The following is a 12,655-nucleotide window of genomic DNA, read 5'->3' on the forward strand; positions in this document are numbered from 1 at the left end:
TGAGTGCCACAAAGATCATCACTTGGTAGCCGGAGAAGAAGATCCGACGAAAAGCAGAGTTGTTTTGTTGGAAAAATTTGAGTGTAGAGGGTGAAAAGAATACATAAACAAGATATAGTTTGAGGCGTATAAGAATATTTTCTTTTAAGGTTTTATTTACCCTCACTTCTCAAAGTTTGCTAATGAGTTTTAATGGTAAATTACTCCCAAGATATAATAAACCTTTGAACACAATATCTAGCAATAATATTGAGTTTCAGAACATGAATAAAATTTGTAAATTTTTTGGAGAATTAATAAAGATAGATGTGCTATTTGATGAATGAATGCATCATCTTTAAATATTACAACCATTCACATATATAAAGGTACATTTTCAATGTAAATGTATCTTTTCATGGATTAATACACCTATTACAATAGTTATATTTATTGTTAATTGGTGTTCATATATGTATGAAAACATATCACCAATGGATGTAATGGTTCGAAACGTTTTAGATCACATAAACTCATAAAAACATTATTTTCTGTATAATTTCCGCTACAGCGGATGTTTTCTCACTGCAGCTGCAAACAAACCCAGTACATGCAAACATTTCGGGTGCAGCCAAAATATTTCGGCTGCAGTCGGTTTGGCCGAATCAAAGCAGTTTTTTCCGTTGCAGCGTTTTTTGAAGTCCTTTTAACACAAATTTTCATGTTTTAATACTCAAACAACTTGTGATCTTGATCAAGATATATTATAATTTTTCTAACATGGTTGGGGGTTCAAGAGAGTTACTTGGTGGTGAGGGTTCAGGAGCACTCGCTTCGAAAACAGTAATGCTGAGCTTCCGTCCAGTTTCACAGTGACCTAGTTTTCCATTATAGATACCATTTGTGTCCTGGAGCTTTCAGCATTATCTTGTTGTTTCCGGAGGTGAACTTTTCCGCGTCTGGTGCGGCAATGCAGTCCTTTAAAGAAGTGCAGTTCACTTTGTAGACGTCGTGATTAGGAGCTGCGTAGTTGAACACTACGAAAATTTGTTGAAATATTGGTCAACTATCTCATTAGGGCAACAATATCCTTGATTGAAGGAATTGATTATGAGCGTGATTGTAGGCTTAATATGAAGCTAATTGACGGCATGCATTTATTTGTGTTTTTAGGGAAACGTCTCTATTTGTACTCACGAATGAGCTCATTGTAAAATCATCAGTAAATGAAATCAAAAACATATTTTGATCTGTGGATGTTGGTGAAATTGCCGAACCGCATTAAAATTTTTTTGTTCTTTCGGTTTTTTTAATTTTTTGGTCTTTGTTTCAACAAAATTTATGGGCATAACCGTCAGTATCATTATTGTTATTATTGGCTTGAGATGATATACTTGTTGCTTGTTAGTTATTATCTATAAAATAAGGGAGTTTCTCCCATATTGGTAGATATGTATCAAAAATTATAATTTCTGTTATGCATATTTTTTTAATGTCATTTGATTTTAATCAAATCTAACCGTCAGAAAACTAATCCTACTGGTAGGATAGCCTACCGGAGATAGCTACATAAAATAAATGTTTATGAAATTATATAGTTGTTATCTACAAATTCTGTCTATTGGCATACTTTTTAATTTTAGTGAAATAATAGCAAATAGGTCATTTTTTTAAAAAAAAATATTTATTGTAAATAGCATATTTTTGGTTAATGATTCATTTATGAAGCAAATTTATAAGTTGAATTTGCATAAATATGTTTCATAAAGAAAAAGTTTATTATAAATATGTTATTTAAAAATACGTTAAAGCATGTTATTTACTATAGATATTTCTAAAAAAAAAAATGTTTAGCTCTTTCTCCCTTAATTTTAAAGTAATTTTAATCATTAGAGGAGCCAAGAATATGAAAACATAGAAGAAAATTGTACAAATTTTATAATGTTGTTCATTTGAATACTTTCTCAATTTAAATGGGTAACAATTAGTCGCTTCGTTTCAAATATGATCATTATATAAATTTCGTGAGGACACATTCCTGAGTTTATAAATTTAGTGGGGGAACAAATACAATTTGAAAAAGAAAATTATATGCATAGAAAAAAAAATAAAAATCTCAGTAGAACATGTACCTCCACTGAGTCGAAAGTAACTTCATCACAGATTTTAACGTGATGTAACATCATAAACATGCATAATGGTTTGGCCTCGTTCGTTTCGCTGATTCGAGTTTAGAATTTGAGTTTTGCTACAGTAAAAAACTCTCACAAATAATCACATCTAACTTTTTTGCTACAGTAAAAAGCTCTCACATACAATCACATCTCAACTCAAATTTTAAACTCGAATTATTGAAACGAACGAGGCGACAGTATGCTCTATTGTAAAACGTTTCGTTTGTTTTTGGATGCAAGAAAAAACTATGGAGCCGTTCACTTCGTATACTACACTGGAAGAAGCTCAACTCGAGTGTGAAATTAGGCAGAGTTACGCGTTCACGAAACGCAACTCAAATTTTAAATTCGAGTAATAACTCGAGTCGATGAGTTTTACCGACCCTTATTTTCCCATTACTCCAGTGTGATTCTACAATGCGGATTCCCTCTGCTGACACTTCTTCCCGTTGGACCCTCCTTCGTGCCTCTCGCCTTGAGTTTTCACTCTGAAAAGCCCCGACGATTCTCCGCAAAAGGCTTTCTGAAAAGCTCTGTCGCAAGTTCTCCCTGCTGCTCGAATCGAATCTCTGGTATTAGAACCCAACTTGAATCGCGGGATCGTTGGGAAGATCAGCAGTGGAAAAAGGTAATCCCCCCAATTTCCTCCAATTTTGTCTTTGATTGCTTGTTTAATTCCGAACCCTAGAAAGATTTTCCGCTCCTACCCTTGAATTTTCATCACGGATCTTATTGATCCGACGCGAGGCTACCGGCGTACTCCTTTGGTGGTAATACTGAGTCGATGTAGAGGCAAACGCCGGAACCTCGCGCCGAATCGTTATCGCCGGTTCAGGCCTTACTGTTACCGGTGCCGTTATCGGACTCCTTTACGAGGTGCCTCACAGTTGCGTTTGGGGGTTGTCCAAGCATATCAGCCGTTGTCCTCAACTGGTTCGAACACGGTATGAGCTTTCCCCTTTACTGAATTTCTACATACCATTTCTGCATTTTAGGCTACAATGTTCTTGATTTTCCATGCTTCTGGTTTCCATTGCCAACTTTTCTTCTGGTTTGATCATGCTGCAATGCTTGTCGTTTGCATAAACTACGCACTGCATATACTGATGTCGTACTTATGGAACCTTTCATTTTGGCATTAACAACCTGCTGCCCTATTTGGTTCTGCATTCCATTGGCAATTTTGCTTTGTCTGATGCCTAACTTACCACTAAGTACATTCCTCTTCCCTGTGGCTCATGTTGCTGAAATTACTTAAAATTTTTACACCATTTTTGAACTGCCTACAATGTCCTTGTTTAGTCATGGTTGATCCCTAGTTCATCGTCGTTTTCTCCAGATTTGATCATGCTCTAATGGTTATCGTTTGCATATAATACTCACTGCATTATACTGATGCCGTACTGATCACATGATTGTCGTTTTCATTTGTTACTCACTGCATTATATTGATGTCTGGTGCCCTGTAGAAACTTATCACCGTAGTTCGTACTTCACAGTATATGAAAACAGTGATGTCCTATAAATTGGACTTTCTTTAGTATGGGTTTGTAATTTGTTGCCTTTATAATGAACGCCGCCGATATCATACAAATATGGATACATTACTCGTTGTAGTGTGTTGTGTTATATTAGATGCCAAGAGGGAGATCCGACGATGAGTCCACTCTTCACTAGACAGAAAGGCAAAAAGAGGAGTTGCTTATGCGATTCGCTGCCTACAATCGTACTTCTAACGGACGAAAGCCTGATTCTAAAACCTGGGAGGATTGGGCGAAAGAACTTCAAGACTTTTTCAAGGATCAAGTGACCCTTGTGAAAGTGCAACATATGAAAGTCCGTCTAAAGGCCAAGTTTGATCATGAGCTAATGCTACGCAATAACACAGGACTGGGCTGGGACCCAGTGACCGGAGCCGTGATGTGCACTGATGAATATTGGAAAGATTTTGCGAAGGTAAATGTTTATAATCCCTTTACCACGTGGGCTTAGTTCTGCCAACGTAAATTTTGGAATGGAATGGTTCATTTTGTTTGCTCCTTCTCATGCAGAACAAGAAATGGGCAAAGGCGGCCAGGAATCAGCCTCTTAAAAACTTTGACTTGTACTATGAGGCGTTTGGTGGTAGGAGGGCAAGTGGGGGGTTCGAGTACGGGTTGGATAAGCCAGCCAATGAAGAGGAAAATGCAGTCCCCATTTCCGATGACGGAGGGGCGACATCTGGCTCACTAGGCAGTGATGATGGCTTCGTCAACACCATGCGGGCTAGTTTGCACAATGTAAGAGGTCTCAACATCGCCACATCATGAAGGCCATAGGCAAGAAAACAACCAAGTCCTCGCGCAGGGTGGCGGGTGATCCGGAGGCCAAGGAATTAATTGGCCGACTTGTTTCTTCAGTCGAAAGCAAGCATAGTAGCTGTAGCAACAGCTTCAGTGCCAATCAGATTTCGGCCACTAATGCTCTCATGCACCGGTGCCAAGAAATAGTTAAGGAAATGGCGCTTGATGACGAAACCGCTGTCACATTTTTGGAGGCCATCGCGTGGTATCCGAATATGCAGCAAATTTTCGTTAAGATAACAGAGAGTCAACGTGCCTTCTTCGTGACGAAGACAATCAATACGTCACGGAATCAAACAGCTGCACATTTCTCCACTCCAAACACATATATGGGGGCGCAGTTCGTGTCGCCTCAATTTCCCCACTTCATGCCACCGGCCATCAACTTCATGCACCCCCCACTAATAGTTGGACAACAACCCGCCCCCTTTAGTCAGTGGCCTCCAAACTTTGGGCGTCCCCAGGTCCCAAAATTTTCAACTCTACCGCCGAACATGCACCAACATTTTGCACAATTTCCCAACAATCCCTAAAACAACAATCCCCCACAGCCGCCCACCTACAATCCAAGTACACCGTACTACGTGCCACATTTTTCACCGCAAAGTGGCACATTTGGTGGCAAAGAGTTGGCGGTCCCTGCCACATTATAATCTTTAATTAATGGTCGTATTCTCATTTATGTATTCTTACTATTGAACAATTTCCATTAAAATGTTGCTACGGACTAATGGAAGCGATGGTAGTTACTTTTTTCCCACTATAGCTGTGGTCACATTGAGATTGCAGTGTGGTGATCATGGCTATTGAGTTGTACTTCTATTGCAATATTTATTGTTAGTGCGCTGAGCTTATTTCTTCCATAACATGTTTAATGCATTGAACTACATACATATATATTTTGTGTACTTATGCATTCGTCGCAGGAAGTCATGTGGAATCCAGGGCCATCATATGTGGTTGCCGCAAATGATGACATCGATGACTCCGACGACGAGTATGAGATTGCAGCATTTGCAATTGTCTTATGGTATTACTACACATATATGGAAATACCTCTACCTCGACCAAAGCACATGTCGGCCCTAACAAGTATAATGTCTGTCGGTTACTTACTTGATGGACATGAGGACGTGATTAGGTCGAAAATTAGGATGAGCAGTGAGTTTTAAGCAACTAAGTTCCTTGCTTGAGCTACAAGGGTACTTAAGACCAACTAGGAATATGAATGTCGATGAGCAGGTTTTTATTTTCCTCTACATTGTTTGTCAAAGCTCAAACAACAAGGAGTCACAAGATCAATGACAGCATTCAGGTGCCACCATTTCAAAGTATTTCCACGCCGTTTTGACTACCTTGTGTAAGCTCCGTTTTGACTTCATTAAACCACCAAACTTCAACGTTATCGATCCTGTCGTAGCCGCTCATGGAAACAAGTATTTGTCATGATTTCAGGTATAGTGTTTCAACTTACTATTCTATTTTAAAAACTCGCTACCATAACACTTAAAAGACATTTGTTGCTTATATATGTTGTCAACTATGTAGAATTGTGTTGGCGCTCTTGATGGGACTCATGTACCATGCGTTCCACCACCTTCAAGTCCCGAAGTATGGAGAAATAGAAAGGGGTTCTACTCCCAAAATGTGTTAGGGGTCTACTCGTTCGACATGAAGTTCACCTACATTTTAGCCGGATGGGAGAGATCTGCCCATGATGCTCGTGTGCTTGCATCCGCAACAAAGACGTCCGTCAAAAAGTTCCCATATCCACCACAAGGTATATTATTATGCTTCGTTTTTACATAACTTTTCATTTTGGCACGTTTGTGGTTACATGTGGAACTAATATATTCACGAATTGCCTTCTAACTCACACCACAGGTAAATATTACCTCGTTGACTCTGGGTACGCAAACAATGATTGTTTCTTGACGCCCTACCAGGGGAGCACTTACCACCTTCAAGAGTATAGAGCAAGGCGTGGTTGGCCCCAAAATGAGCGTGAGTTGTTCAACTACACCCATTCTTCCCTAAGGAATTGTATCGAGCGCACATTCGGCGTATGGAAAGTTAGATTCCGTATATAACTACCCAATAGATAAACAGATACAAATTCGGATGGCTTGTGCTGTGCTACACAATTTCATACATATGTACAACCGCAACGATGATCTACTCACCCAGTACATGAGGGACGCCGTTCCGGTATGTGAATCAGAATCACAATCCTGATCGGAAAGTCCAACAACATCATAACCGTCCACACCGACGACAAATGAATATATTGAGGGACGAAATAACTAGTATTATGTGGGCTGCATCCGAAAATAATCGGCATCAATAGATTATTATTTGTGCATTACTTAGGAACCATATATTCAGCTGCGTTTGTTAGCTAATTGGACCATGAGTTGGACTTTCTTTAGTATGGATTTGTATTTTATTGCCTTTATAATGACCGCCACCAGATTATTATATGTTTATATATATATATGTGTGTGTGTGTGAAGAACAATTGATTTTGTGCTAATATAGGCGAATGTTCACGTTTTAGAGAACATATGCATATGGGTTGTATGTCTACATATCCAGTTTAAACTATGAGATACTTAATATTAGTGAAAATTTGGGTGAGATTTAATAATATTTAAAAAAAAAAAAATAGATATTACAATTAAAAATTTTCTGTTGGGCAAACAAGCTGAAGAAAAATTGAAAAGAAAATTTGATGGAGGCAAAAGTACGAGGACCAGTTGCCGTTGGGCTTAAGCTAGCTATGCCCCTCGTTATAGGAAAAACCCATTCGATCGAAGTGGCATTCTTAGAGCATGAGCAGCAAAACTACGAGGACTATGATTTGCGTCTCAATTCTAATCCTCATTCAAAAGAAGACGATGATGCTGTTCTTCCTAAAAGACTAGCCATTGGCTAGCTTTGTGAGTTTGACCTTCAAACATGTATTAAAGCTAGAACTCAAATGGATTTGTGCGTTTGAATTTTGATGAATAAGAAAAAATGTTTATAGATTGATGTGACCTTTCAATAGAATAGATGGAGGACGGATGAGATCGGTGAGATTTGTGGAATGAAAAATGAAGAGAACATAAAACGAGAAGAAAGAGCGGGAGTCCCCAAAGCGTGAAAAATAGGAAGAGGTTTAGAAAAACCAAGTTAGACATCAATAGGAGATAGAAATCAGAGTAAAGATAAATGGAGAATTTTTTTTGAGTTGACATAATATGAGTGGATGGATATTGCTTGGAACAAAAAAAAAAAAAAAAAAAAAAAAAAAAAAAAAAAAAAAAAAAAGAGAAAAGAAAAAGTCAGAGGATGCAAGTCCCTCAAGAATACCAACGGCATGTCAATTTTTTTGGTCAATTGACGTTAATTAGAGACGTTAATGTCAATTTTTTTTAGTGGCAACATAATGCTGAGTCCGTTATGTGCTAATAGATTTTGTAAATGATGCGGCAATGGGATAGGGTTAATTAACAAAAAAAAAATTAGATAGAAAATTTTGAACAAGTGAGTAACATACTTTTGTATAATATAGAGGAGTGAGATGCATAATATAGTAATTATGACGTTCTAGAGGTGTAAGAAATATAGTGTAAGATGATCAAATATATTCGTGTTACACATTTTCAATAGAAATATAGGCCCCGTTCACTTCGCTGATTCGAGTTTAGAATTCGAGTTTTTTTACAGTAAAAAGCTCTCACAAACAATCACATCTAATTTTTTTGCTACAGTAAAAAGCTCTCACATAAAGTCACATCTCAACTCGACACTGAGGAAAGAATGAAGCTTTTTCTATGTTGTTGAGCATTTTAACTTCTTTTCATTTTTCATACGAATCGGGTCCGTTTAGTTCGCTGATTCGAGTTTTTAATTCGAGTTGAGATGTGATTTTATGTGAGTTTTTTATTGTAGCAAAAAAGTTAGATGTGATTGTTTGTGAGAGCTTTTTACTGTAGTAAAACTCGAATTCTAAACTCGAATCAACGAAATGAACAGGGCGATAATCTATAGTTGTTTGAGTAATGTGTTATTTGAGAAAAAAAAGATTATAAGGACAGCCTTGCCAATGGTGTTTCACTAATGATATTTTTTTCCTACTAATTTTTCTTTAAAGATATGTTGTAGTACTAGTTTCAGGTAAAGGTTGAGACAAAAAAGAGGGGAAAAAAACAGATTGAATCCTGAATATAATATGTTTAGTTTAATGCTTAACTGGATGAGACGGTTTGCCTAGTAAAATAAGCAATACTTTTTTACTAAGATAGTTGAAGAGGGGTACATTGGAGATTGTAAAGTAATTACCAAAAAAAAAAAAACAAAGCTGTAACTTAGTTAAATATATTAAGGAAGGCATTCTGCAATTAACATGATAAAGTATTAAGCCAAACATTATGTTATTGTGATGAATGTTCATATGTATTACATACAGAGTGCAACAAAATTTTTTTTCTTGTTTTTCCTTAACAATGAAAAACATTAGGGAGGAAGCAATAGAATACATGACGAGGGCTGAGATTGTAATCAAAAGGCTTCTACAAGTCCTGCTGAAGATATTGAATGTGAATGACATAGACAAAGAGACGGAACATGAGTTGATGGGTGCCATGAGGCTCAACTTCAACTACTATCCAAAATGTCCCAACCCAGAGCTCACAGCAGGTGTTGGCCGCCACTCGGACATATCAACCATCACAGTCCTCCTCCAAGACGACTCTGGCGGGCTTTATGTCTGCCGAGAAGGCAGTGGAGCTGATAGTTGGATCCATGTACCGCATGTTGATGGTGCATTAGTAATCAACATTGGCGACGTGCTGCAGATAATGAGCAACGGGCTCTACAAAAGCGTTGAGCACCGCGCTTTACCTAACAAGAACAAGAGCAGGATTTCCATTCCAATATTCGTGAATCCTGGACCTGATGCACTTATAGGACCCCTGCCTCAGGTGTTGGGAACTGGGGAGAAACCTATTTATAAGCAAGTTCTGTACTTGGATTACTTCAAGCATTTCTTCAGCAATCCCCACGATGGGAAGAAGGCTATTGAATTTGCCAAGATATGTGAGTAAAACAGCTAACAGGGATATGTGAGGTTCTGGAGCCAAAAGCAAACTTTCACCTTTTTCTCCCATTCATTCTGCATAATGAATGTAGTTAGTGTTTTTGAATTTCTTGCTGGTACATTTATACAGTAAGTTTTTTGGCTCGGTCTTTATCTGATCTCTAATTATACATCAGTTTGGATGTTGAGTCAAAGAAAATGATACGCTAAAAAAAAAAAAAAAAAAAAAAAAAAAAAAAAAAAAAAAGGGAACACAGGTACGGTTGGGAACAACTGAAATGTATTTTTCTGCTAATCATATAGATTAGTTTCAGTGTAAGAAGATTAGCTAGCTAGTTTGTTAGTGCCAAGTGTACACATGTACGAATGTTAGAGGTAGTTTAGTGTATTAGTTGAGAAGAATTTTATTCATTGTCAGAGCATTCCTTTTCTTCCATAGAAATGTTGGTTTCTCAAACCGGATTTTCAAAAAAAAATTGTGCGGAAGCGTGGTATCGATCAAATCACATAAATTAAAATTTAATGCGATCATTATTTCATGTTAATTTAACTACAAAGATATTAAAGAAAGGAATGAGGATTTGACCGTCGTTCGATTAGGACGAAAATCTTGAACTCCTCCAACACCGTCTTGAGCTCTTAAATTCCAAGAACACCACTCTATTCTCTGGAAAAAAAAATTTTCGTTCCACTTCTTAAAAACAGAACTCATTTTGTTTTTGAGTAAATGTGCAACCGCACATTTACTCCATTTCCTCATGGTGAGGAAACGTGCAACAGCACGTTTCCTCCCACTCCCCTTTTTGTTTTGTTTTCTTTTTTTTTGGAAATGTGCACATGCACGTTTCCTTTCTTTTATATATATATAATATATATATATTAACGAGGGGAGGGAGAAGGAAACGTGGAGAAAATAATTCTCTCTAAATTCATCCATATTAATTTAAAACAATTTTAAATTAATTTTAATATTAATTAATCAAATTAATTAATATGTGTGTATTTAGAATTCTCAATTCTATATTAATAATTATAACCCAATATGATATATTCAGTTCACATTAATCTTATGGAGCCATTGAGAGGAACTATGGACATTATAATTTTAAGCTCCAATAATTTTGACAATTAATTAATACCTTAATTAATATGTCAAAATTATTAATTCTAAATTACTCCACTATAAATTTGGAATTGCACTCTCAAAATAATAAAATAATTATGTTCACGGAATTTGTGTTGTCCATTGATATATTCACTACATACGAATTAATTCTCCATAAACGGTTCATAATTAAAGCTAGGTATTTTCTGTTAACCTCTTTAATTATATCTTTCTCCATAAGTACCATTGATCCTCTAATGAATAATATATTTTATGATCCAATCATAAAATTGAGCGCTCTTATTATTCAAGTCCTGAATCAACACTTATGAGATTCGTCAATCTACTTCATTATGAAGGAATGGATTTCATCTTGTAAATTAATATTTCCGGCTATTTATTTTACTATGCTCCCAATATACCAAGACTTTAACACTATTCACATGTGTCATTACTCAATATGTCAAAGAACATAATATCATAAATAGGAGTTTATTAATTACTCAGAATTAAGATTAATACATATATGACCATCATTGATTAACATTGAATACTCTATTTAATAACGGAATTTATTAGAGATTCATAATTAATCGCGTTCCGGTCCTATGTAATCATATTACATAAAATGCTTTCATTTCAATGATCTTATTATTAACAATCTAGGATAAGATTGTTTCATTCAGAATGTAATGAACCGCATTAGTAATTTTAAATTAAAGATCCCAACTTTAATTTATAATTACGGACAAGTTTAGATTATTTTATTTCAAACATTATCCTCTGCATATAACAATTATATACAATGTTTAAAGTTACATAAAAAAGAATATAGAGATTTTGATATTTATAAAACATCACATGTATGCAAAATAATATTGAAAAAATTCCTCATTTCATTGATAATCAGCAAAATATTTACATCTTATTTGATTTATGGGCAGATATCCCAACAATAAATTCTTTCTTTTTGACATGGTATTAGATGGCGTTTGCTCGTGAAATCACTTCAACAGCATCAATGGCAGCTTATTCTCGGATGTTTTCTCCAATTTCTTTCATGCATTAAATTTCTTCGAGGTTGGATCGGAACAGATTTAGGATTTGAGATAATCATCTTAAAAATTCTCTTCAGCACAATTCCTTCACCAATGAAGTTTCTTGCCCCCTGGAGACGAGATTTTAGGAAGAATAAATCTCAAAACTTTTGAATTGGGAACAACAAGATCAGCTGATCATGTCTTTGTCACTAGTTTTGACGACTGAAAGTGTGCTTGCTTGTATGGTGAATTTTGAGTCATCATATTAGAATTGTCTAATTGTGGAGGTTTATTTTGCGTGCCAAGGTAACTAAGTTCACAGCGTTGCTTCAATCTACGGAGAAGGGTTATCCGGCAGGTGTCAAAAATCTGTAGCTATGTCGATCTTCTAACTCATTGGTATGGATTATTTGTTAAAGATCTTATAGTTGCAATTTTCGATCGTAATATGAGATTGTGATTCTAACCATTAGTTCGAGAACCGATTATTACACAGTTAAGAAGATGTAGTCGTCTCAAGAAGTTTGAATGGAAAAGAAATCCAAATCACTGGATTCTGTTACTGCTAATGTGGCTACTGCCAAACAGCAGGAACAAAGCAAAAAAGGAGTTTTTTTGGCAATCAGTTTCAGTCAGGGTTCACCAACAATCAGAGTTCTGTAATTTCATCCATTTAATCCAAACAATAGGAGTGGCTTTACTGGTAATGGTGGTCATCGAAATTTTGGCGGTGGCCGTGCTTGTATAGGTGGTTTTATTGGTGGAAGAGGATCTTGGGACGCAATAAAATCCAGTGCCAATCTTTCCTTCTATAGAAATTCTTTCCCCTTAACAAGGCCAAACAAACAGAAGCAAACACGAATCTTAATAATACAGACACATGACATAAACACACACACATATATACATATAAACACATTCGAAAGTCGGTA

At 36.3% G+C, this 12,655-nt stretch overlaps 2 protein-coding genes across 2 annotated transcripts; both read left to right on the top strand.

Moving 5' to 3' along the window:
- The first annotated feature begins 2,444 nt into the window (after nt 1-2,444).
- Nucleotides 2,445-5,574, top strand: LOC21411989. Its single transcript, XM_024172197.1, has 3 exons — nt 2,445-3,097; nt 3,789-4,109; nt 4,205-5,574. The coding sequence occupies exons 2-3, from the start codon at nt 3,858-3,860 to the stop codon at nt 4,460-4,462; spliced, it is 510 nt and encodes a 169-aa protein (XP_024027965.1). The 5' UTR covers nt 2,445-3,097; nt 3,789-3,857; the 3' UTR covers nt 4,463-5,574.
- Nucleotides 5,575-8,985: 3,411 nt separating this feature from the next.
- LOC112093530 (feruloyl CoA ortho-hydroxylase 1-like) lies at nt 8,986-9,585 on the top strand. The gene has a single exon (XM_024172192.1). The coding sequence runs from the start codon at nt 8,986-8,988 to the stop codon at nt 9,583-9,585; it is 600 nt and encodes a 199-aa protein (XP_024027960.1).
- Nucleotides 9,586-12,655: the final 3,070 nt, after the last annotated feature.

The sequence above is a fragment of the Morus notabilis genome, unplaced genomic scaffold (assembly GCF_000414095.1).
Source record: "Morus notabilis unplaced genomic scaffold, ASM41409v2 Scaffold471, whole genome shotgun sequence".
Classification (NCBI taxonomy): Eukaryota; Viridiplantae; Streptophyta; class Magnoliopsida; order Rosales; family Moraceae; genus Morus; species Morus notabilis.

Bases quoted from the DNA above. Each gene is read 5' to 3' on its own strand.
- LOC21411989 (XM_024172197.1), top strand. From the start codon at position 3,858: ATGCGATTCGCTGCCTACAATCGTACTTCTAACGGACGAAAGCCTGAT. The intron at 4,110-4,204 runs GTAAATGTTTAT...CTTCTCATGCAG, and splicing joins ATTGGAAAGATTTTGCGAAG to AACAAGAAATGGGCAAAGGC.
- LOC112093530 (XM_024172192.1), top strand. From the start codon at position 8,986: ATGAAAAACATTAGGGAGGAAGCAATAGAATACATGACGAGGGCTGAG.